The sequence below is a fragment of the Canis lupus genome, chromosome 18 (assembly GCF_011100685.1).
Source record: "Canis lupus familiaris isolate Mischka breed German Shepherd chromosome 18, alternate assembly UU_Cfam_GSD_1.0, whole genome shotgun sequence".
NCBI classification, from domain to species: domain Eukaryota; kingdom Metazoa; phylum Chordata; class Mammalia; order Carnivora; family Canidae; genus Canis; species Canis lupus.
Window position 1 is genome coordinate 25,935,468 of NC_049239.1, and position 23,549 is coordinate 25,959,016.

Here is a 23,549-nt window from a genome sequence, read left to right on the forward strand (position 1 = left end):
ATGCGGAGGGGCGAGCGCAGAGGCGCCGGGGGTCCGCGGCCGGGGTCGCCGGTGCCGGCGGGCAAGGCCTCGCTGGAGGAGCCGCCGGACGGCGCGGGCGCGGAGCGGGGGGGCGGCCGCCGCAGCACCGAGTCCGAGGTGTACGACGACGGCACCAACACCTTCTTCTGGTAAGGGCGGCCGGGGGCGCGAGGGCTGGGGGGCGCCGCGACCCCGCCCGACCCCGGAGGCCCCGCCTCCCCCTCCCCCCGGCCGCGCGTTCCCGGCGCTGCTCGGAGCCCAGCGCGGGCGCCGAGGGCGCGACCCCTCGCGCGGGGCAGGCGGGGCGCATGCGCAGAGAGCCCGTGACCTTGGGGCGGCCCGGCTCCCGCCCCGTCGGAGAGCGTCCCACGTGCTGGGAAGCCCGCTCGGCGAGGGTCGGGTCGGGCTTTCCTTGGCCGCACGCGCGGGTCCTGCGCAGCCGGCGGAGCACCCCGCCGTGGGGTGGTTACGGAGGCCTGATGAGGGGCCGCGAGCCTCGGGCGAAGACCGCAGGAGGCCGGCGTGGGCGGGGGTGCAGCCTGCACCTGGATGACATGGGTGACATCGGTGTCTTCCCCGGGGGTGCCCGCAGCCGCTGCCCTCCCTGCCCTGCCTCGGGAACCCAAGGCGTCCGGCGGCCGCCGAGTCGTGGACGGGACAGGGTCAGGTCTCCGCCGCCGCAGGCCCCGCCGACCTCAGGAGGAAGGCCCTCCTGGACCGCACCCGGCTTGCTGCTGTTTCCCCAGCTGGGTGCCGGCCACCGGATTGCAGCAGAGAGCTGAACAAGCTTAGATCCCGGCAGAAGACTGGAGCCTCAGGAGTCAAGTGCCCTGGCTGGAGCGGCGCTGAGGGGCGCGGAGCACACATATCACCCGGTCCAGGGAAAGGCTCCTGCTCGTTGCTTTAGAAGCCAGGGCCCTCCCCACGAGGCTGCTTGGTCGCCGGGAGTTGGACACACAGATGCCTGCTGTAGCTGAGCTCACCTACGAGGAGGGTTGATGGGACCAGGAGGCGGTGCGACGGGCGGGCAGGTGGTACCTGCCTGGTGGGCCTCCCGGTGCGTGGCTCCTGCCTGCCCCCGCTGCGGTGAGCTGTGCTGCGCCCTGGCGCTGGGTCTTGCTGTGGTCTGTGCTCTAGGCCCTGCTGCATCCCAGGCCTTCCCCTCACCTGTGGAGGGGACGGAGCTTCACGTTTCCCCAAGGCAGGTAACCAGATGCCTGCCTGGTAAGAGTTACTTATTCTTACCTGCAGAGCTTAGCCAGTTGCCAGCTCCCAAAGTTCCTCTCGCTGACTTGTGTTGGTGTTCTAAAGGCTTTTATTTTATGTTTTAGAGGACTTTAATAATGAAACAACCCGCATGAAGACTAAAAGCATGTGTTTATCGAAATGATTTTATGTCCCAAGACTACTCAGTTTTCTAAAAGGTGCCCATGCTGGGGGTTGTGCTGGGCCACGTAGGAGGACTCGGAGTGTCTGTTACCACTTGTTGGCCACAGGGTATATAAGTAGGGTCAGGGTTTGCCTGCACCTTGGAGCTGGAGGCCGGGCTGCCCTCCCAAGAGGGGGCGTGAGCACTACTGGGTCTGCCAGTGGCAAGAACACCACCCCATCTACCGGTTGTGCCGGTCTCCAGGGTGGAACATCTGGGGCCACATAGCACCAGACTCGGGAATGGCACACAGCTGTCTTGACTCTCATTTTCTAAAGATCATCTGGGAGACACTAGGGGACCTGATGTCCTGAAGAGGTGCTACCGAACGTTGCCGTCTGGAGATGGACATTGGGTGAATTGCAACGGGATAGCACGCTTCCTGACCAGCTCCCAAGGCAGGAGGCAAGGGATGGTTGTGACACTTCAGGGGAGCGCACCTGGTGACCCCAGGCCTTGAGCCAGCACCTCAGTGACCCTCGAGACTGCTGTGCGCAGTGTGTCAGCGCAGCCGCGAGAGCCCCAGGTTTTTGAAAATGCTTTTCTCAGTCATCATGGGCCAGGGCTTTGCCAGCTTTGCCCACAACTGGAAAGCTCAACTCCACAGCTGATACCTATGTGGTCCTATCGGTCAGCAGGCCGGAGGATCAGTGGCATGACCACGGGCACCTCTTGCATGCCTGGGGCAGGCCCTCTGGCCCTGGCCCTTCCTGGCGGAGGCTTCCTTATGCTCTGCGTGCCAGCCACACCTTCGTGTTTCCTCTAATTGGTTTGGCGGGCCTGCCTTTCTGCCTACTTGGCATAATGAGTATGGTCGTCTTTAGAGAGGGACTGACATTTGGGTGTTTCCACTGAGAGTGGCCGGGAGGCAGGTGTCCTGTCCTCATGCCCTCGCCCTTGCTGAGTGACTGGAGAGTCACAGGATTTACGGCCGCTCCGGTCCTGGGCCTGGATCACTGGACCCAAATCTCCCCTGAGTTATCTATTAGCCACTAAACCAAAGGATGCTCTTGTCTTCCTCGGGTGTCAGGGGTGGAGCAAGGAGGCGTCTGGGAGGGACGGGGAGGTCTGCCTGTGGAGCGTTGGGTCTGTACCTCCTCGCGTGTGGAGATGGTGCTGCATGTAAGACACGGGAGTTGGTTTTGTTTTGGCTAAACTTGCTAGGTAATACTTTTATTTTCTATAGTTATTTGCAAGTCAGTATTTCAATTCTCAGTTCGAAGATGGGGAAATTAAACCTGAAAGAGGAAGTGGCTCAAGACCTCAAGTGTACTGAGAGGCAAAGTTGGTAATAAAATCTGCACTTTTCCCACGATGTCCCTTGTCTTTTTCCAAGGAAAAATGTCAACGCAGGAAATTCAGACTTTACAGTGAGAAACGGAAGTGGAGCACAGGCCATGGATTGAGCAATGGTCAGAAAATCAGAATTAATGGAGCTCTGTCTCCCCTGGATGCAGTCCTGGGACTTCTCCTTATTGCCACAAGCTGCCTGTTGAAAGTGCTCTGTCGGGGTCGAGCCCTGACCACGCGAACATCGTGATGGCCGGGAGTCTGCGGCTTTCTTCTGCCCTTAAACAACTGGGCTGATGTTGTTTCCTCACCAAAATGCTGTAATGCTGAATATGTTGAAAGTGCTCAGAACCACAGATGAACCACCTGTTAAACATCACTATTGGTCAGCACAGGAAATTTATAAAGTGATTCAGCAAAGGGAATTTCTTTTTTTTAATCAAGAAGGCAACCTCATTATTTTCCCACCTGCAACCATCAGCCTGTTCTCTCTGAGTTTGGTTTCTCTGTGTTGTTTTGAGAGTGCATGTGCGAGCTGGGGTGGGGGAGGCAGGGGGAGAGAATCAGGCAGGCCCCGTGCTCCACGTGGAGCCCAACACGACGCGAGGCTCAATCCCACGACCCTGACATTGCGACCTGAGCCAAAATCAAGATTCGGACACCCAGCCAGCTGAGCCGCTCGGACTCCTCTAGGAGTTTGGTCTTGTGTTTAGGTTCCACCTGTAAGAGAGATGACCGGGTGTTTGTCATTCCTTGTGTGACTTGTCTCAGCACGATGCCCTCAGCTTCCACCTGTGTTGCAGACGTCAAGGTTTCTCTCCTATTTGTGGCGAAGTAATATTCCGTCGTATAAATACGCACGTGACAGCCCGTTGGGGTGCTTCCCTGCTGGGCTCCTGCTCGTGACGCTGCAGTAACGGACAACGTGGTGGTTTGCTTCCTTCCAGTACCCTGCGGTGGAATCACTGGATCCTGCAGCGATCCTGTGTTACCCTCTTGAGGACCCTCCGCACGTTTCCACGGTGGCCACGCCAGCCTGCGTTCCCGCCCGCAGCGTGGGGGGCTCCCCTTTCTCCGCGTCCTCCCCACCACGTGTTGCTTCCTGATGGTGCGAGGTGGTGTCCCACCGTAGCTTTGATGTGTATTTCCCCGATGCCAGTGCCGAGTGAGGTGGAGCATCTTTTCCTGTGTCCATTTGCCACCTGGGTGTCCTCTTTGGAAAAGCGTCTGTTCAGGTCTTCCGCCCATTTTGTGGTCAGGTTTGGGGTTTTGCTGTGAGGGGTGTGAGTCCGTCATGGATTTTGGATATGAGCTTCTTATCAGACATATGATTTGCAAATATTTTCTTCCTTTCGGTTGGTTGTCTTTGCATTTTGTTGTGCAGAAATGGGGAGTGTTTTAAAGGTGGATTTCATCATAATTTAATATAAATATTTTATTTTGTATTAGCAATTGATTTTAGCAGTTCTGAAGTTTGTTCTGCTGTGAGACTGTGGTCCCCTGTCCTCTCCTCTGGGTCCTTGACTGTTTCGTTCCCTCTTCAGAGCAGAGCAGAGGAAGGCCTACTTAGCACCAATTCTTCCTGAGAACGTTAATCCCGACGGACAAATAGTTTTTCTTTTTCAGGGAATCCTTGTTTTGGGGAGGATGGAAACCATATATGACCAGAGCTGCCCTGGGCTCCTCAGGGAATATGTTTTAGCCCAAAGAAACGACAGGAAGCTTAGTGTGTTGGTGGGAAGTAATGTGAAAGAAACCAGAGGGTTGAGGTCAGGTTTTAAGTCCCAGGACAGGGCAGGGGCGCCTGGGTGGCTCAATCAAGTCTCTTAATCTCAGGGTCCTGAGTTCAGGCCCTGGGTTGGGCTCCACATGGAGCCTGCTTTAAAAAAAAAAAAGATCCAGGACAAAAGGCTTTCACATCTTCACGATGGCTTCTGTGCCCCAGGGTGAGGACCCCGGGGGGGGGGGGGCAGCAACCTCCATTAGCTGTCGTGCGCAGCCCCTTGGCGAGCTGGTGGCCCTGAGGCAGCGTAGGCGGGTCCTGGGCCACACGGTGGCCGTGAGGTGTTCCCTTGGCCTTGCGGAACTTGTCACCTTCCCTCTTTTCCTTTTGAGTCTGATGCCGGTTTGTGGGCTGTTCGCTATCTTTCTGTCGGTTCTCCCAAGGCTGGGGCGAAGGAGCCCCTGTTCCCTCATAGACCCCTGCCCTGCCAGGAGCCCCCTGGGGCCACGGCCCCATCTCTTCCCTGGGTGGATGCCTGCACAGGTGCTTCTGTGCACCTGCGTCCGGCGGTCAGCCTGCTGGGGGCGCTTTGCCCACCCGGAGCCCCTGGGACCTGAGCCTCCTTAGAGCCCTGTGGGGGGGAAGGCCCATGGGGGACGCGGTCCGCAGCCCTCCGCGCTTCCTCTCTGCGGAGGCCCACTGAGGAATGTGTGCCCTGCAGAGAAGCCTGTGGTTCCTCCAAACTGCTGGGGATGGGAATTTGGCCCCAGAGATTCCTGCTCGGTGCCGGTCTCTGGGTGGTGCCTTCCCAGAGGTGCGTGGCCGGGCACGCTGCCTCACGCGCCTGCTCACCGCGCAGGGCGCTCCTGCACGCTTGCCTGGACCCTCGCCTTGTGCCAGGAATGGTCGATCCGTAACAACTGAGAGATCTTTATTTATTTTCCTCCATAAAGTACCTACAGCAAATCTGACTTTGTAGAATCCTCCGTCCCATGAGCATCAGTGCAGCAGTCGTCACAGGCAGAGCATGGAGTGCCTGGTCTCGGCCACCATGTGGCCCTTGGACGATGCCACGTAAACAGGGCCAGGTGGCCCCGAGTGCTGGGGACCGGCTTTGCCTGCGTGCCCGAGCCCCCCGAGCTCCCCGACGGCTATGCGGCGCTGCATGTGTACCAGCCTCCGTTGTCTAGCTGTCCCCATAGGTAGCTCACGCCCAGTTACTGACACGTTCACGTCTGCCATTCTGTTCCTCTCCCTGTTTCTTTTTCTTTTTTTTTTTAATTTATTTTTTATTGGTGTTCAATTTACTAACATACAGAATAACCCCCAGTGCCCGTCACCCATTCACTCCCACCCCCCGCCTTTCTCCCCTTCTACCACCCCTAGTTCATTTCCCAGAGTTAGCAGTCTTTACGTTCTGTTTCCCTTTCTGATATTTCCCACACATTTCTTCTCCCTTCCCTTATGTTCCCTTTCACTATTATTTATATTCCCCAAATGAATGAGAACATGTAATGTTTGTCCTTCTCCGACTGACTTACTTCACTCAGCATACCTTCCAGTTCCATCCACGTTGAAGCAAATGGTGGGTATTTGTCATTTCTAATAGCTGAGTAGTATTCCATTGTATACATAAACCACATCTTCTTTATCCATTCATCTTTCGTTGGACACCGAGGCTCCTTCCACAGTTTGGCTATCGTGGCCATTGCTGCTATAAACATTGGGGTGCAGGTGTCCCGGTGTTTCATTGCATTTGTATCTTTGGGGTAAATCCCCAACAGTGCAATTGCTGGGTCGTAGGGCAGGTATATTTTTAACTGTTTGAGGAACCTCCACACAGTTTTCCAGAGTGGCTGCACCAGTTCACATTCCCACCAACAGTGTAAGAGGGTTCCCTTTTCTCCGCATCCTCTCCAACATTTGTTGTTTCCTGCCTTGTTAATTTGCCCCATTCTCACTGGTGCCTCTCCCTGTTTCTGTTCCCCTCTCACGCCGGGGTTGGTGGGGTTGGTTGCATGCTCCACCTCCGAGCAAGTGATGGATCAGGTTACGTCTCCGGTGTCGCCCTGGAAGGCTGTGAGTCCTCCCCAGCCTTCGCTGTCTTGGCCCCCGGCTCCGCCACACCGGGTCCGCGCTGACCCTCTCAGCCTCTCCTCGGAGCATCTCAGAGAACGTGCTGCGGTGGCTGCCTCCAATAGTTAGGCGCCTGGAGCGCCCGGTGAGGACGGTGCACATCACTAGCAAGTGCCGCTTCTATTGCCGTTTCTTGGTTCCCGGCGGCCTGGTTTCTGTCCGAGGACTTGGGGAGCGGTCCTCTTAGAGCGGGCCTGCTGCTCTCCTTCCCCTTGTTCCTGCCCAGACGGTGTTCGGTTCGCTCCTGGAGGGCGTGTTTGCTGGACACAATCGCCCAAGGTTGGAAGCATTCTCACTCAGAGATCAGGACCCTGAGGCTCCAGGGGGCTGCGTCCCCTCCAGGGACGTGCTCTGCTCGCGTGGGGTCTGGGTCCGCGACTCCCGCTGTAAGCAGCTGTTAGGGTGCAGAGGGTCCAGGTGGTGTGTGACGTGGGGCGTGGCGTACCTGAGTGGCGGCGGCCGCGTCCAGGGCAGGTGCCCGCTGGCTGCCAGAGAGCTGAGGCCCAGGTCTCCCGAGTAAACGGCACTGCTGGGGGCCGCGCCTCCTCATTTCGAGTCCTGGTCACCCTTTCTCTCACCTCTTCGGGTCTTGGGCTGTTGTTTCGAGCCTCTTAGACGTGGCGCTTCACAAATCCTGAGGCTGCTCCTATCTGCTCAGTGAAAACCACCACATTTACCTGCACCTCCTCTCTCTCCGCGATGGCCACGTGCTGCGGACACCACCAGCAGACGTTCCCTCCTGCCCCACGCAGAGCCGGGCACGTCCCAGGATGCCGTCGGCTCTCCCGGCAGCTTGGCGCTCTTGACTGATGGGCTGACACAGCAAAGGCAGACCCAGCTAGGAGCCACCCCGCCAGTGACTGAAGGCTGAGCTCTGCCTCCGCTGCCGGGCACAGGTGTCGTCCTGCTTTGTGCGCTGACACATTCTCTGTGTGTTTGGATTTCAGGCGAGCCCACACCCTGACTGTGCTCTTCATCCTCACCTGTGTGCTTGGCTACGTGACTCTGCTGGAGGAGACGCCCCGGGACACAGCTTATAACACCAAGAGGTAACCACGCCTCCGGTCGGGGGGTGCAGGCACCTGGCCCGCTGGGGTGTGGGTCCTTGCTCTCCCCAGGCTGGCCAGTGGCTCAGGGGCCCAGACTCGTCACTCAGAGGCTGGCTGGCTTCCCAGCCTCCCCGTTGCACGTGCCTGAGGCATCTCTCGCAGCTGCCTCTTGGAGCTGTTGAGGTTTCTAGCCCCCCTGCACCTGCCCCAGGACCCTCGAGGGGCCCATCTCTCATGGGATCTGCAGCCCGTGTGGGGTTTGCACAGAATGTGCTGCGGTACCACCAGAGATGGAGCCCAGAAAGGGGTTCTGCTCACCAGTTCTGATGGGAGGGATGGTTTCCCCACACACCCCACCAGCAGGGCCCTGGCACCACTTAGAGTTAGCTCCGTCCTGACACCTTCTGCACAAGGGCACAGCAGGTGGCACGGGCCAGGGTTCATTTTTATCAGACTGTCCCTGGACCCTCGTCACCAATCCAGGGCCCAGCCACCAGCCGGGGCCGCACCTGTGCTCTGACCACGTGGGGCCACCGGAGCCCTCCGTGACCTCTTGGTTGTACTGATTCGCAAGAGCGGCCCACGGAGTCGGGAGATGTTCTCCTTCCCGCGTCCCCAGCAGCTCATGAAAGGACGCGGGTTGGGAGCAGCCAGATGGAAGAGATGCCAGGGCCAGGGGTGGGGAGACATCCACGGCCATTCCAGGCACAGCACTGTCCCCATGTCAGCCCGTGGTCCCCAAGCCAGAGGTTCAGAACCTCGCCCTTAGGGTTCCACGGAGGCTTTGTCATTCAGCCAGCACTGACTCAGTCGTCAGCCTTTGGGGACTGAACTCAGCCTTGAGCCCAGCGGCCATTCCCAGGGGTCATCCCCAGGATCCGGGCAGGGAGAGAACCAGCCCTCTGCCTGGTGCTTGGCTCTCTTGGTAGTCAGGGAAGCCGCCTCATTAACATAACAAAAACCCCTTGATCACTAGAGAAATTCCCAAGGCTTTAGGTGTTCTGTGCCAAAAATGGGATGAAGAAAAGTATATGTCTTACAAGTCACAGTATCACAATATGTCAACGGGCAAAGCATCATCCTGGCCCCTTTCTGATGGGGTGCAATGGGCCCAAGGCGTCTGGCGGCCCCTGGTTTGTGTCCCCCCAAGTTTATATGTCTTATAAATCATGATCACAGAGCCTGTGAGTGGGCGTCTGGGGCGTACAGGCTTTGGTGGTGGTCAGGGACGAGCCTCCCATCGGCCAGCACCGTTCTTGAGCTTTGTTGATAATAATGCTTTCTGAAAATTGTAAACGAGCTTTCTTGTGGAAAGCCTGTTATCCTGCAGGTCAGGAAGTGGACAGACTCCCTTTCAGGGTTCTCTGCAGAATGGACTAGCTGGTGGGTGCTTCTTTGCTGGAATCCCACGGATACTGAGGCCACCCTCAAGCATGTGCAGGCGATGCACTGGCTGTAGAGCTGAGTGCTGTGAGGTCTCTGCGCGGGGGGGGCTCCTCAGGCCGCTGAAGCCCCCGTTGCTCCTCTGACCCACTGGCTCTGGTGGGACGGGGTGCCAGGGCCGAGACGGGCAGAGGGCAGCGCCAGAAGACCACGGGTCAGACTTGGTCATTGGGGCCGGGACTTGTAAAGTGGGGGTGTCAGCATCGGCCTGGGAGGGTGCCGTGAGCACCAGCGTGTGCTCTGTGGGTGCCGGGGCTCCCTGGCAGCCCGTGTGTGCGGCACCTCACAGCCCCCATCTGGTCCTGAGGCTGCATCTCCGCCAGGGCCCACGCCTTGTCCCCAGCTGGGAGGCGCCCTGGCTCCTGGTTGCAGGCTCTGCAGGTTTTCCTCCCGCCTCTGCCACCTGTCTGCCAGGTGGTTTTGCTGCGCCTTCCTCTTTTTTTCTGAGCCCTGGGTGTCAGGCTCCAGGTCTAACGCATCTCTGCACTGCCTGTCGCTCGGTGCCCCCCTGGCACAGGGGGAGCCGCTTGGTGCACCGTGCATGGGTCACAGAGTCCAGAGGTAGAGGAGGGAGCTTGGCCCCCCTGTGGCCCGAGGCTGCTCTCGCTGCGCTGGGCTCTGCACCAGGGACTCTGAGCCTGAGGATGCAGCAGACAGGGAGGCCGTGGTGGGAGCCTGAGTTTGCTTAGTGGGTATTTGCTAGTAGAACGTGGCCTTCTCTGTGGGTTTGCCCGTGAGTACCCGCTGGGCACGGGTGGGCAGGGGGCAGCAGGAAGCAGGACTCGTCACACTGAAGAGGTGTCCCCGGGGCTGTGAAGTTAGACCGATGACGGGCAGTTCCAGGCCAGAGTCGTCACAGAGCAGGACCCCAGCCCCCATGGGCCCACGTGGGGCATCCAGGCAGTGCCCTCCCAGGGTGGGGCAGCGGTTCCCACTAGAGCCTGTCGGGGCCCTGCAGTCCGAGCGCTGAGGTAGTAGTGGTCGACCCTGTGGGCCTGTCCCACCTGTTCACCGGTGCTCACCGCAGCCACCCTGGAGCAAGCTCCCTGCGGGGGGACTCGGGGGGGTTGGGGCTTGGAGGCCCCTAGACTCCTGCTCTGAGGTTGTGTGCGCCGAGGACACTGGAACCTCCGTGGCCAGTCCCTGTCCCTCCTGGGTGAGCCTGGGACCTGTGACGCTTCACACACACACACACACACACACACACACACACCGTCTGTGGCTCTGCTGCTGCCTCCAGGGCGGCTCTGGCCCCAGGGCCCCAGCCCAGCCCCTTCACCTCCTGTCAGAGCTTTGATGCCGCAGGCTGGTGTGTCCTGGAAACAAAGTGCTTCTAAAAATTAGGCTTATTGTTAAAAAGAAAAAAATAATGTTTGCATTGTTTAAGATGTAGGAAATTGGTTTGTTTTCCTTAAGTTCTCGATTTCAGCTTCTAGGTCATTCTTTTCATGGATCTGGGAAATTGTTTTATTTTGGGGGAGTAGGTTTTTTCTTCTGAGGTTAACTTGATTGACCAGGGATCTCATACAACACTTGTCCGATTAGAGCCTACAGCTCAGCGAGTGTCACAGACTGCATGTGTGCAGGTGCGGCCCGGAGTCCTCATGTGCCGGAGGGCTCACGTACGCGGAGTCACCGACCGGCACGCCGCTCCGTTGCTGGCAAGTGTTCTGTGGGGTGGGCCGTGCTTTACTGACCCACCATCCCACAGGGCACACCTGGGATGTGTACGCACACATGTGCTGCGTACGTTCGGGTACAAAGATAAGCGAGTGTGCGTAAACCGTGAACGTGTTCTGGGAACACGGGGGAGAGCAGGGCTGCAGGGATGACCTGGCCCCGCTGACAGGCGGCAGGGATGAGGCCGGTGGGTCGGCACGGCGGCCAGTGCAGCAGCAGACCAGGGCGCCTGCGGGCAGAGGAGCAGAGGCAGTTCGGGGCCGCGAGTCTTTCCCGCACACGGAGCTGGAGCAGCTGGACGTTTACACCCACGGCAAGGAAGCCGTCAGACTGTGCGCTTTTCACAGTCACTGACAATAGGTTACAGACCTAAACGTAAGATAAGAAACAAGACTTCTGGTAGAAACAGTTCAGAAGCTGGTGACCTTGGATTTGGTGGCGACTACTTATTTTTAAGATTTTATTGGAGTGAGAGCGCACGTATGAGCAGGGGAGGGGGGCGGAGGGAGATGCAGGCTCCACGCGGAGCAGGGGCCACGCGGGACTCGATCCCAGGACCCTGGGACCATGACCTGAGACCCCAGGCGCCCAAGGGGACCTCTTGGGTAGGACACCGGAATTCCAGGGTCTGTGGCGGAACTAGACTGGTTCCTACCACGTGATCCAGTAATCAGGCTCCAAGGAGTCCATCCCAGGGAAGGGAAGACTCCAGTCTACACAAACCCCTGCACATGGATGTCGGAGCCGCTGTATCCGTAACGGCCCGGACGTGGAGCAGTAGCTCCGCCTTGAGCGGGCGGACGGACCAACAAACCAGGTACATCCAGACGCTGTGGTTAACCAGCACAGGGAACTGGGCTACGAGCCGTTAAATGATAAAAGTCTGCGAGCAGGTGCAAAGATGCAGTTGGCTTCTGGTGACTCGTGGCTGGATGGTGTCCCGTCCTGTGTGTCCCGTCTCCCCCCCCCCCCCCCCCGCAACAGGAGGCGCTCCGCGAGCTGCGGGGAAGGACAGTTGGTGACCACAGGACTGTGGCCCTATGGACATCAGGAGCAGAGAAGGGAGCGGAGGGGGTCCGTGGGGTTACCTGCCTTGTGCTGGCGTCTGGTCCCGCGCTGACTGGTTAACGGTGGGTGGGGTGGGTGTTGCCACACGACGAAGATGAGGCTGACACTGAGGAGCAGCTTAGAATGTGGAAGAGCCGTGTGGAAGGCCTGTGCGTGTACCTGTCCGTGCTGGCGAAGGTGGTGGGAGGCGTGGTGCTGGGGCGAGTGGCTGAGCGGGGGTGGGGGCTGACGCCGCCCTGCCTGGCGCTGTCCTGGTGGACTTGGCAGCGCGCAGATGACGGCAAGCCCCGGGAGACCTAATGTGCACCAGGGACAGAGTGAGTGGCTCCTGTTGGGGCCGCGGCCCCCCACCCTGGGCTCAAGGCAGAGCAGATGCCCCCGGCCCTGGGCTCTGCTGGACGTGGGGGCTTCCCGCGGGGTGTCCCGTTCACGGCTTTGCCACCGCCGCCCACATGGCCCGGGTCAGAGGGAGCCGCTCAGTGGCCGGTGGAGGCGGGAACCGGGTGTGTCCCTGGGGGGAGGTTGTCCACGGGATGAGGGTGGGAGCTGGGGACGCTGGCCTCGCGTGGACACGGCGGCGACTCGGGGAGCATCGCAGGCTCACCTGGAGGTGCGGTGAGGCCTCAAGGCTCTGTCAGCCGAGGGGCCCAGAAGCTCCGACGCCCCTGTGGCAAGGAGACCGTCCTCCAGTGGAGGAACCAGGGCTCCTGGAGGGAGGGTGGATTCCCAGGCTGGGTCTGGGGGTCTCCAGCGCCCGGAAGGAAGCGCTCAGAAAATACTGAGGCCTGGAGGATGGGGTCATGTCAAAGCTCTGACACCGGGCACAGCTGAAAACAGGACAGTGAGCAATAGAGACGGGGCTGCAGGCTGTCCTGGGGGGGTTCTGGGCTGCAGGCTCTCCTGGGCGGTGTCCTGGGGGGTTCTGGGCCGCAGGCTGTCCTGGGCAGTGTCCTGGGGGGTCCTGGGCTGCAGGCTGTTCTGGGGGGTCCTGGGCTGCAGGCTGTCCCGGGGGGGTCCTGGGCTGCAGGCTGTCCTGGGCGGTGTCCTGGGGGTGTCCTGGGCTGCAGGCTGTTCTGGGGCAGAAGGGGGCTTCACATGAACAGTGGGGAGCTAGAGTGGGGGGGAAACAGTGGGGAGCTGGGCACGTGGGTGATGTACCAGCACAGACTGGAGACCTGTGGCCACGGCCAAGCCTGGGGTGCCGACAGGGCCCTGGGTTGGGGTGGGGTTCCGGTGTCTGCCTGCCCGGCAAGGCCTGCTGAGCTGCCATGAGCTGCAGAGCCCAAGTGGGTGCCGTGAAGCTGACCCGGGGAGGCGGGAGGTGGCCTGGCACCCTGGGGGCCCAGAGGCCTCGCCTCCCTCGTTCTGTCTGCGTGGTGACCCCCCTGCGGCTCACCCGTGGCTCCAGAGCTGTGTTGTGGTAGCACCAGGAGGGGCGTCTCTCGGGGTGGAGGGTGTCACCCGGGGGGCGGCCAAGGGGGGTCCCTGTGCTGCTCCAGGCAGCTGTGTGCACTTCCTCCCCCAGCCCACACCGACCAGGGTGCGTCCTTGGCGGGTGGGTACCCCATGGGCCCTCTGTGCGGCTCCTGTGCTGGGGCGCGGGTCCCGGCCTGCTGAGCACGGGGGCCAGTGTCCAGCTGTCCCTCTGGGCCTCCTGCATCGGCGGGGAGCAAGGCTGCGGTGAGCTGGTTCAGACCACGCGGAGGCTCGTGTCCTACGGGGGCCGGGCAGCCCCCCCCCCCCGCAGCCGCCCCCAACGCCCAAGGGCACTAGCGGGCAGCGGGGTGAGGTGTCGGGTGGAGAGCCTGGGCTGGCGCCTCTGGGCCCCCGGGAACCAGCAGCGCGCACCCTTGCCCATGCTGGCCAGTGGGGAGGCCAGGCCTGCGGGGTGGGTGGGGTCGGGGTAGTGGGGGGGCAGCCGGGGGCGGCGTCGCCCGAGGAGCAGGAGGCCGTGTGGCCCCGCCCCTAGGAGACCCTGGCTGCGAAATTGGGACACTCCAGGGGAGCCCGACCCGGACACGTGGGGCCGTGTCCCCCCGGGCCCCTCCCCCCCGGAGGCACGCACTGAGGGGCTGTCTGTTCTTTATTTGCAGAGGTATTGTGGCCAGTATTTTGGTTTTCTTATGTTTTGGAGTCACACAAGCTAAAGACGGGCCGTTTTCCAGACCACATCCAGGTAACCCGCCCCTCTGTCCGCATGCGCCCACCTGCCGGTTCTGTCCTGAGTGTTCACCCCACGTTGCGCTGCCGGGTGCATGTCCTGTCCCCCAGCCCCGCCGGCCAGGCCGCTGTCAGTCAAGGAGGGTGAGGGGAGGATCCCGGATGTCCCTCCTGTCTCAGGACCCCCCCCATCGCTCTGCTCCTCACCCTGACCCGGGCCCTCCTGCTCCCCCTCCTCCCGCTCCATCCTGGGGGTTCGCTCTGCACAGCAAGGTACCCGGCTGCCCGCCATCGAGGTGCTCGCCGCGTGCCACCTGCAATGAGTCCTCCTGTCTCTGGTCCCCGACCCCCACGTTGGGGAGTTCCAGCAGCCCCGGGGCCTCGCTGCAGAGCGTTGCTCGGGCAGCTCCTGTCCTGTCCCCAGCCCTGTCCTTCGTCCCATCCCTGCCCCCCATCCTGTTCTCCTGTCCCGTCCTCTGTCCTGTCCCATCCCATTCCCGCACCCCCCCATCCTATCCACCTGTCCTGTCCCTGGTCCTGTTCCTGGTCCTGTCCCTCATCCTATCGCCTTGTCCCGTCTCCTTTTATCCCATCCCGTCCTCCTGTCCTGTCCCTCGTCCCATCCCTGCTCCTCCATCCTATCCCCTTGTCCTGCCCCCCCCCCATCTGTCTTCTGTCCTGCCCCCTGCCCCATCCTGTCACTGGTCCTCCCTCAGCCTCAGGATGTCTGGGGCTCCGGCCTCGTTTAGGAGCTGCCCCTGGGGGCACATGGTCAGTTTTCCCGAGGTCTTAGAGCTTTAGTAACAGGTGTCTTTTCTGTGTGGATGGGCGTGTCATCCGACAAATACAAGAGATACTTCGTAACAAACAAAGCCTGCTCACCACAAGTAACCACCGAACAAGTAACCAAGTAACCACCGAAGTGTCTGTGTTTCTTTACGGGGCCTCCCGTGCGGGGCTTTATGTCCTGAAGCTGCGTCCTGGCTCCAGGTTCACACAGACGTCTTCCTAGTGTCTCATTGACAACCAGGTGTTTACCGGCGGCCTGTCCGGCTGTCTAGGGACGTGGGGACTCTGCACGCGGTCTGTGCGTCTGCCCCAGGCCGGGCCGGTGGGGCCTGCACGGCCCGATCGCCAGCACGCTGCACCCCCTCGGGGCCTGCTGGTGACGGCAGTCGGGGCCTTGGGGGCCTGGACTCGCTGTGGGCTGCAGACGAGAGGGCACGGGGTACAGGCCACAGAAACGGCAGACGTGAGGTCCGGCGCGTGCCCGTTGGGCTGAGGGGGAAGAGTGGGCAGTCCCCGCAGTGCCTTGGGGGCCCAGGCCCCGCCCGGTGGGGACGGCGAGGCAGCTGTGGGGCCTGGCGGTCGCGGTGCCCCGCGGGGCTGTGCCAGAGCGGCCGCGGGGCCTGTCCTGCAGCACCTGCTCGCCTCGGCTGGCAGGAGGCCTCCGACTGCTCAGCGCCCTGCGGCTCACCGTGGGCAGCGGCGGGAAGGGCCATCGGGGCCAGGGGGTGGTGCTCGGGGCCAGGGGTCGCTGTCTGCGATGGACTTTGCTGGGAAACTGGCCTGTTCAAGAGGCGCCCTTCAGGATTTTTACTGCCGGCGGGGCCCCCAGGCTGGCACACGGGGCGGTGCCAGGGCTGCCGCTGGCGCGGGGTCAGGTGGGAACGTCGGAGGAGCACCCGCTGTGGCTTGGGGATGGCGGGTCTGGGTCCTGGGGGCTCCGCAGGTGGGGGGAGACAGGCAGCCACTGAGCAGGGGCAGCGGTCAGGGAGGGGACAGGAAGGTGCCGTCGCATGTGCTGGGGCGCGCCCTGGGGTGGGGGCGGCCCCGCGTGGCTTCACCACGGCCCGCTTAGCTCCGGCCGCACCTCTGCCAGGGCGAGCGTGCAGGCCTCTCCCAGAGTCCAGGACAGCGGGGCTGCTGTGTCGGGTGCTCTCCGTCCCTGTCCCAGGAGGACCTGAGAGCTGTCCACCTTCACGCCCCCTGCCTGCGCAGGCCCGGGTGGGCTTGGAGCCCCTGTGAGCGTGTATGGACCCCCCCCCCCCCCCCCCCGTGGCCCTGGTTTCCCAGGCTGGGCGCGGTCTCTTCCTCCTCCGCCAGCACCACCTTGTTCCCTCGAGGGGACCGAGCAGGCTGCTGGTTTTCTTCAACAGTCACGAGCCAGAGGAAGGGCAGTTCGAGGCCTTTATTCCCCGGGATTGTCAGGATTTGGGAGGAGAAAGCACCTGTGCTCTAGGCTGCGGGCTCCCCCTCCCGTTGGCTGCTCGCTCCTGGGGAGAAGCGGGTGGAGGTCGGGCCCTGGCGAATCACAGGGTCCGAGGGACGCGTGTCCTCAGCTTCCCTGAGACGTAACTGCCCTGAGCGTGTGGGTCCAGAGGAGGGACGCACACGGGGTCGGCCACGGGGTTGTTGGGGGCACGGAGGTCCCTAAGCAGGTCGTGGCGCCCGGGTTGGTGCTCCCCACCATCCAGGTGGTCAAGTCCCCACACGTGCCGTGTATTCCTCACGGTGTTGGGGGTGGTGACGCGAGGGAGGAGGAAGGGGATTTCCTGCCCTTTCATGGGGAAACCCGTTCTGGCCTCGGGTTTCCTTACCCTGGACACAAGGTTCCTGCAGACTTGCTGAGCGACAGAGGTCAGGGGTCACGCCCAGACGGGCCGCGCTGACACCAGGCAAGAGCGGGAGGGGGCGGCATGGGGCCCTCCTGACACCCGTGCTGTCTTTGCAGCCTACTGGCGGTTCTGGCTGTGCGTCAGCGTTGTCTACGAGCTGTTCCTCATCTTCATCCTCTTCCAGGTGAGCAAGCAGGTGGCGGTGAGGCCCCAGGAGCTTTGGGGGGAAGCGAGGGGGATCCCGGGGAGGTGGGCACAGGGGGGAAGGACCCGGCGGGGGAGGAGGGGCCTGCCCAGTCAGCCTGCGCGGGGAGCGCGGGGACACTGCCGGGGCCCAGGCCTTGGGGCCAGCTCGCCTGCTGCCGCACGGCACCCAGCACCCCACACTCGGCACTGAGGGTGGCCCGGCCACTCAACCCTCCGGGCACAGGGGTGCTGGCACCTGTGCCTGTTGTGTCATCATCCGTTTACTTCGTGCGGTGGACGTGCTGCTGGTGTGCGGGGTCCGTAGTAGCAGCTTGCTCTCACCCGCCCGGCTGCAGGTGCTGGCCCTCACGTCCATGCTCATGCAGGGAATTCTGTGCACGGCAACACCATGTGTGACCCTGCAGGTCCGCCTACCGCCCGCCCTCCTCCCCCTGGGCCTCTGAAGGCGTCCGGGCCATGCGCCCGTGTCCCCCCGGGGGCATCGGGGGTGTGGACCTGCCATGTCGCCTGTGCTGCCTGTGTAAGGCACGGCCAGACTGCTCCTGCCACACCTGGCCTGTCGGGATCTTTCTTGGGGCCGTCGAGCCGTGCACCACTTGTCCTGCTTGTTTGCATCTCTGGACTGCCCGCCCCAGTGGGCCCTCGCGCTGTGCACTTTTCAGCCTTCAGACATTGTGGAAGGGGTCCCTGCTCAGCCTTCAGCGGCGCCTTGCCGTTTGCACACCTGTCACCTTGTGGGTGGAGCCCGTGAGTCCGGGCTGCTGCTGAGCTGACACAGGGACACAGCATGTCCACTCTCAGGTCCCACGGTTCCCAAGCTCACGGGGTGACTTTGGTTGTGTGATGTCACCGTCCCAGTGTCATTTCCATAGACCCCGGCTGGGCTCCGGGTCCACTTGCAGGACAGGGCCATGCGTCTGTGTAGCACAGGTGGCCTGGGTCACGTGACATGCAGGTGTGCACATGCTCTACCCGCCGGCCCTAGACACCTGTCACCCCCTCACTCTCGTCCCCACTTCGTCCCTCGGCTGGTACTCGGGGCAGTAACAAGGGGACAAGGCTGACGGCGGGTGTCCTGCGGCCCCTCTGGTGGGCTTGGGGCCCAGCTGGTGGCTGGACGGGCCGCGGGGGTGGGAGGGAGCCCGGCCTGCTGGCGGGCAGCGTTGGCGCCCGTGTCTGGGGGGCGTCCTGAAGCCATGCTCCCGTGAGGGGACATGGGGAGGCCAGTGGCAAGCCCCCCGGCCTGGGGCCCCCGCATCCATCTGCCTGCCCCGCTCACTGCTGGCTTCGCAGACCGTGCAGGACGGCCGCCAGTTCCTGAAGTACGTGGACCCCAAGCTGGGCGTGCCGCTGCCCGAGAGGGACTACGGGGGAAACTGCCTCATCTACGACGCGCACAACGCGAGCGACCCCTTCCACAATGTCTGGGTAGGGTGGGCTCTGGGGCTCCCCGCTGCCGGCCGGCCCTGTTCTGGAGCCCCCGTCTGCACAGGGGCCCCCTGACGGGTACCCGCTCCCCCTGGGGTCAGGCCTGGCTGCAGGTGCCCACTGCTCTGTGCCCCAGGGCCGGCCAGCGCTGCTCCGGGGGGGGGGGGGGGGGGTCCCAGCAGCCCTGGGCGCGGGCGGGAGCGGGGCCCGTGGTGCCCGCAGGGAGCGAGGGGCCGCTGGCTGTGGGCTGGGTGCGAGGCAGGTGTCTTGCCCACAGGACAAGCTGGACGGCTTTGTGCCCGCGCACTTCCTCGGCTGGTACCTGAAGGTAAGGCGGCCTGGCCTGGCTGTCCGAAGGACACGGTGGTTCTGGGCTCTGCCCTGCGCTCTGAGCCCGACCCGGCCTCCTGCTGCCGCTCAGGGTGTGGGTGTGGGTGTGGTGGGTGAGGCCGCGGGGTCGCCCTGCATGGCCTGATGTGGTGCCTGGCCCCCAGACCCTGATGATCCGGGACTGGTGGATGTGCACGATCGTGAGCGTGATGTTTGAGTTCCTGGAGTACAGCCTGGAGCACCAGCTGCCCAACTTCAGCGAGTGCTGGTGGGATCACGTAGGTGCCGGTAGCCGCCCTGGGGGTCGCAGGGCGCAGAGGCTGTCCACGGGGCAGGACCGCTGCTCACCTCCGGCCTCTGCCCCCAGTGGATCATGGACGTGCTCGTCTGCAACGGGCTGGGCATCTACTGCGGCATGAAAACCCTCGAGTGGTTGTCGATGAAAACGTACAAGTGGCAGGGCCTGTGGAACATCCCCACCTACAAGTGCGTCCCCAGCCTCCTGCTGGGGGGTCCCCGGGGGCCTGAGGTGGCGCTGGGGCACCTTCTGGGAGGGGTCGTGGACCAAGATTGCCCCTGGGCCCCGGGAGCCCCCCAGGCCGTTCTCCGGCTCCCCTCTCCCCGGGCCACCCGCCTCAGGGGTACGGGCAGCGCTCGGAGGGCACTGGGGGGGGGCACGGGGCACGAGCGGCTGGCACGGCCACGGGTGGGGCAGGTGCTCCCCCCGGGTGACAGCTCGCTCTGCCCCCAGAGGCAAGATGAAGAGGATCGCATTCCAGTTCACGCCCTACAGCTGGGTCCGCTTTGAGTGGAAGCCCGCCTCCAGCCTGCGCCGCTGGCTGGCCGTGTGCGGCATCATCCTGGTGGTAAGGCTGGCAGGTCCCGCGGGTGCGCCCGCCGGACAGCCCGGGCCCCCGCCCACCCTCCTCTGGCCCCCAGTTTCTGTTGGCAGAGCTGAACACATTCTACCTGAAGTTCGTGCTGTGGCTGCCCCCGGAGCACTACCTGGTCCTGCTGCGGCTGGTCTTCTTCGTCAACGTGGGCGGTGTGGCCATGCGGGAGATCTACGACTTCATGGATGACCCGTGAGGGCCCTGGGGTGGGCGGGGCAGGCCTGGGCACGCGTGGTGCTGCCGACCCCAGGGCCCGGCAGTGGCGCCCTCAGCCGGTGCCCTCCCCGCAGGAAGCTCCACAAGAAGCTGGGCCAGCAGGCCTGGCTGGTGGCAGCCATCACGGCCACGGAGCTGCTCATCGTGGTGAAATATGATCCACACACGCTCACGCTGTCCCTGCCCTTCTACATCTCCCAGTGCTGGACGCTCGGCTCTGTGCTCGTGCTCACCTGGACCATCTGGCGCTTCTTCCTGCGGTGAGTGTGGGGCGCCCAGGGGAGCCGCGTGGGCCGTCGGCCCCTCCTGGTGACAGGCGCGTCCCTGCAACGGTGGGGACGGTGACGTGGCTCCTGCGGACCCTAGGGACATCACCCTGAGGTACAAGGAGACCCGGCGACAGAAGCAGCAGAGCAGGGGCGACCCGGGCAGAGCCGTTGGCACCGCAGACGGGCACCTGCCTGAGCCAGGAGACCCCCCAGGGCCCACGGAGGCCGAGGCGGAGGGGGCACCGGCCCCAAGCTGACGCACCGCAGGACCGGCTCCCGAGGGGCCCTGCCCCGTCCCCTGTGCACAGCGGGGCCCTGCAGCGCGGGCTTGTGTGCGTGTGTGGTGTGTGCACGGGCGTGGACCGTGTGTGGCTGCGGCCCCCCGGGGCTGACCTTGGGCAGCCACTCCCCTCTGCCCTGGCGGCCCAGCCCAGGCATCCCGGTGCCTGTCCCTGCTCCCCGGGCCTACGGCCACTGGGAGGCCCTGACTGCCCCGCGGCCCGCTGCCCCTGCTCGTCCAGGAACACCCGAGCAGCCGAGAGAGCAGGTCTGAGCATGCGGGCCCCGACGCCCCTCGAGGAGCACAGGCGCGGAGCGGTGGGCGGGCAGCAGGGGCCGGGCTCTCCTGCTGGGCGGAGGGTCGTCTTCACGAGCAAACCGAACAAGTGAAGCAGCGGGGCGTGGTCCGCACTGGCTCCCGGGGGACGGGCCACCGTGTGCAGGGGGTGGGGCCGGGAGCTGTGCCCGCTGGGGGCGGCCGCGGTCCTGGGCGCGTGCGCATGCACACACCTGTGAACACGTGTGACGCCACGCCCAGTGTGCCCCCCACAGAAAGGACAGGCACCTCTTCTGCCAAAAAAAGTGCTTTAATAAAGTGTCTAAAACTTTGTTGCAGAACTGAGTTGATTAGAGCATTTCTGTGTACTCCAAGCCAGGACGTGGGGGGGGCAGAGTGGGGGGGCTGCTCAGGAGATGATCTTCAGGCTGGGCTTCCGTTCCTCCAGGGCCCGCAGGCTGTCCTCAATGTCCTGGGACCAGTAGATGTCGTAGAGGCTGCGCAGGCAGCGGGGCGCAGGGTCAGGGCCGGGTGGGGGAGCGCCACCCCTCCCCCCCGCAGCCCCGCCCGCACTCACACCAGCTGCTCCCCCGAAGCCCCGCCCGCATTCACACCAGCTGCTCCAGCGCCAGTCCCGCCCCGAGACCCGCCCGCACTCACACCAGCTGCTCCAGCGCGCAGCCTGGCTGCTCCACACTCTCCATGAGCCGCCGGATACCCTGGTCGTTCATTCGGTTGTTGCTGAGGTCCAGCTCCCGCAGGCTGCGGTTGGCCAGCAGGAGCGAGGCCAGGCTGGCGCAGCCATCGTTGGCCACGTCGCAGTCCCCCAGGCTGGGCGGAGAGCGGGGCACAGGTCAGGCCACAGGACGTGGAGCAGCCCCGCACCACGAGGTCCGCTGGGCCTCGGGCGCACTGAGCCCCAGGGTCATGGCTGTTCCCAACGAGACCCGGCAGGCGGCCCCACCCGAGGCCAGACGTGCACGCAGCTCCCCTGCAGGTGCAGCGGCCACTCGGCCACTCGGCCAGGACACCCGGAGAAGGGCAGGCCCGGCCCCTCCCACCCCGCACGGCCGGGCAGCCCCGAGCCCCAAGCGGAACTCCATGCAGAAAACAGACAAAACACGGCGCGGGCAGCCCAATTCGGGCCCCGCGGGCGCCACGGAGGAAACGAGGTCAGGAGAGCCGCAGAGGCCCCCACACTGGGCACGAGCCAGCGGCCAGTCCAGCGAAGGAGCCGGGACCCCGCAGGCGAAGGACGTGCGGAACGGACCCGCAGGAGCGGGGCAGAGGGCCCGGGCCCCGCGCACCAGCATGCGCACAGGGAGGCGCGCTCACCAGAGCACCTGCAGCGCGGTCCCCGACTGGCCCAGCGCCTGGCACAGCTCCCGGACGCCGGAGTCCCCCAGCTTGTTGTTGCTCAGCTGCAGCTCCACCAGGCGCTTGTTCTGGGTCAGCATCGTGCCGAAGTGGTGGCAGCATGCGGCCGTGAAGTTGCAGGACTTCACCCTGAGGCACACAGACACGTGGTCAGGGCCCTGTGGACGGAGCACAGCTCCGCCCCCCCCCCCCCCACACTGCGCTCACCACAGGGACTGCAGCCGGCTGCCGGGCTCCAGCAGGCTCTCGCACAGCAGCTGCGCGCCCTCGTCCCCCAGCGCGTTGCACGCCAGGCTCAGCTCCTCCAGGCTCTCCTTGGTGCTGACCACGTGGCACAAGTCCCTGCAGCCCGTAGCGGTGACGTCACACTCCCAGAGCCTGCGGGGGCGGGACAGTCACCTCCTGACACTGCCCAGGCCTCGGCCCTCAGGGCACAACGGGGCGGGCACGGGGCGGAGCCGACTCACCACAGGACCCTGATCTGGCAGCTGGGGTGCAGCAGGCTGGGGCACAGCACCGCAATGCCCTGGTCACCCAGCTTGTTGTCCCCCAGGTCCAGCTCCCGCAGTGAGGTCTTGGAGGCCACCACAGCGCGCAGGTCCTCGCAGCTGGCCGGCGTCAGGCCACAGTTCTCCAGCCTGGGGGCACGGGAGGCCTGGCTGGGCGGGGGGGCCCTGCAGCCCCCCCGCAGCCCCCTCCCCAACCAATCCATCCGCAGCCCCCTCCCCACCCCATCCATCCACAGCCCCCCCCCCCACAGCCCCCCTGCAGCCCCACCGTGGCTTACTTGAGTGTCTCCAGCTGACAGGCTGACTCCACCAGGCCCTGGCACAGCACCCGCACGCCGGCCTCACCGATCTCGTTGTTGCTCACCGCCAGCTCCTTGAAGTGCTGCTTGTTCCTGAGCGCCGAGGCCAGGGACTCGCAGCTGGCGGCGGTCAGGTTGCAATACTCCAGCCTGGGGACGGGCAGGTGTCAGGAACTCCAGCCGCCGGGCACTGTCCGGGTCTCCTCTCCTGCCCCGGGCCATGCGGGGGCCCTGAGACCGGAGGGCTGCTCGGCGGGGACAGCACAGCCATGGCTAAGGGCCACTTCCTTGAGCCTCCTGGAGGCCAGCCACCCCCACGAGCCCCCCGCCAAGCCTGCGATCCGCTGGAGCAGTGTCCGGAGCTGGATCTGGCTTCCTTCTCCTTCGCTGAGCCCGTCCACACTCGCGGTGGCCAGTCCGCCCCACACCTGATGTGGGGGTTCCAGGCCGGCTTCCAGCTTGGGGCTCCCACGTCAGAGGAGGAATCTGCAGGTCCCGGAGCGCCCCTGCCTCGGAGCTCCCTGCAGCCAATGTGCTGGGGCAGGGGCTGCCTGGGGCAGGGGCTCGGCCAAAACCACAGGGACAGGTGGGTGCGGGGCTAGGGGTGGCCCGTGTGGCGGGTACACACTCACTGGAGCTTCTCCAGGTGGCACTGGGGGTCCAGGAGCCCTTCGCACAGCAGCTGCAAGCCTGCGTCCTCCAGCGGGTTGTCACTGAGGTGCAGCTCCCGCAAGGTGGGCATGGAGCGCAGCACGGCAGGCAGGACCCCGCAGCCAGTCTTCGTCAGGCAGCAGTTCTGGAGGCTGGAGCACCCAGCTGCCCATCAGCAGGGTCCCCACGAGCCAGCA

The 23,549-nt window shown here is 63.8% G+C and overlaps 2 protein-coding genes across 6 annotated transcripts in view; one reads left to right on the plus strand and one right to left on the minus strand.

The window, feature by feature from the left end:
- Positions 1 to 20,857, plus strand: PTDSS2 (phosphatidylserine synthase 2). 2 transcript variants are annotated; one of them, XM_038562918.1, is made up of 12 exons: positions 1 to 170; positions 7,547 to 7,648; positions 13,933 to 14,015; positions 16,734 to 16,801; positions 18,118 to 18,252; positions 18,530 to 18,580; positions 18,747 to 18,860; positions 18,950 to 19,068; positions 19,334 to 19,448; positions 19,522 to 19,667; positions 19,766 to 19,951; positions 20,058 to 20,857. In XM_038562918.1, exons 1-12 carry the CDS (start codon positions 1 to 3, stop codon positions 20,215 to 20,217), a joined length of 1,449 nt encoding a protein of 482 aa, XP_038418846.1. In that variant the 3' UTR covers positions 20,218 to 20,857. The 2 variants fall into 2 exon arrangements, with proteins under 2 accessions (XP_038418846.1, XP_038418847.1); XM_038562919.1 differs by lacking the exon at positions 1 to 170 and adding an exon at positions 3,313 to 3,975.
- RNH1 (ribonuclease/angiogenin inhibitor 1) overlaps positions 20,808 to 23,549 on the minus strand; it is a 9,679-nt gene continuing 6,937 nt past the window's right edge. For all 4 annotated transcript variants that reach the window (XM_038562921.1, XM_038562920.1, XM_038562922.1 and 1 more), the window contains exons 4-10: positions 23,334 to 23,504; positions 22,681 to 22,851; positions 22,361 to 22,531; positions 22,101 to 22,271; positions 21,852 to 22,022; positions 21,177 to 21,347; positions 20,808 to 21,013 (exon numbers count right to left, since the gene is read on the minus strand). In XM_038562921.1, the coding sequence (XP_038418849.1) occupies positions 20,926 to 21,013; positions 21,177 to 21,347; positions 21,852 to 22,022; positions 22,101 to 22,271; positions 22,361 to 22,531; positions 22,681 to 22,851; positions 23,334 to 23,504 (1,114 nt within the window). In that variant the 3' untranslated portion in view covers positions 20,808 to 20,925. The remainder of the gene's footprint in view (positions 21,014 to 21,176; positions 21,348 to 21,851; positions 22,023 to 22,100; positions 22,272 to 22,360; positions 22,532 to 22,680; positions 22,852 to 23,333; positions 23,505 to 23,549) is intronic.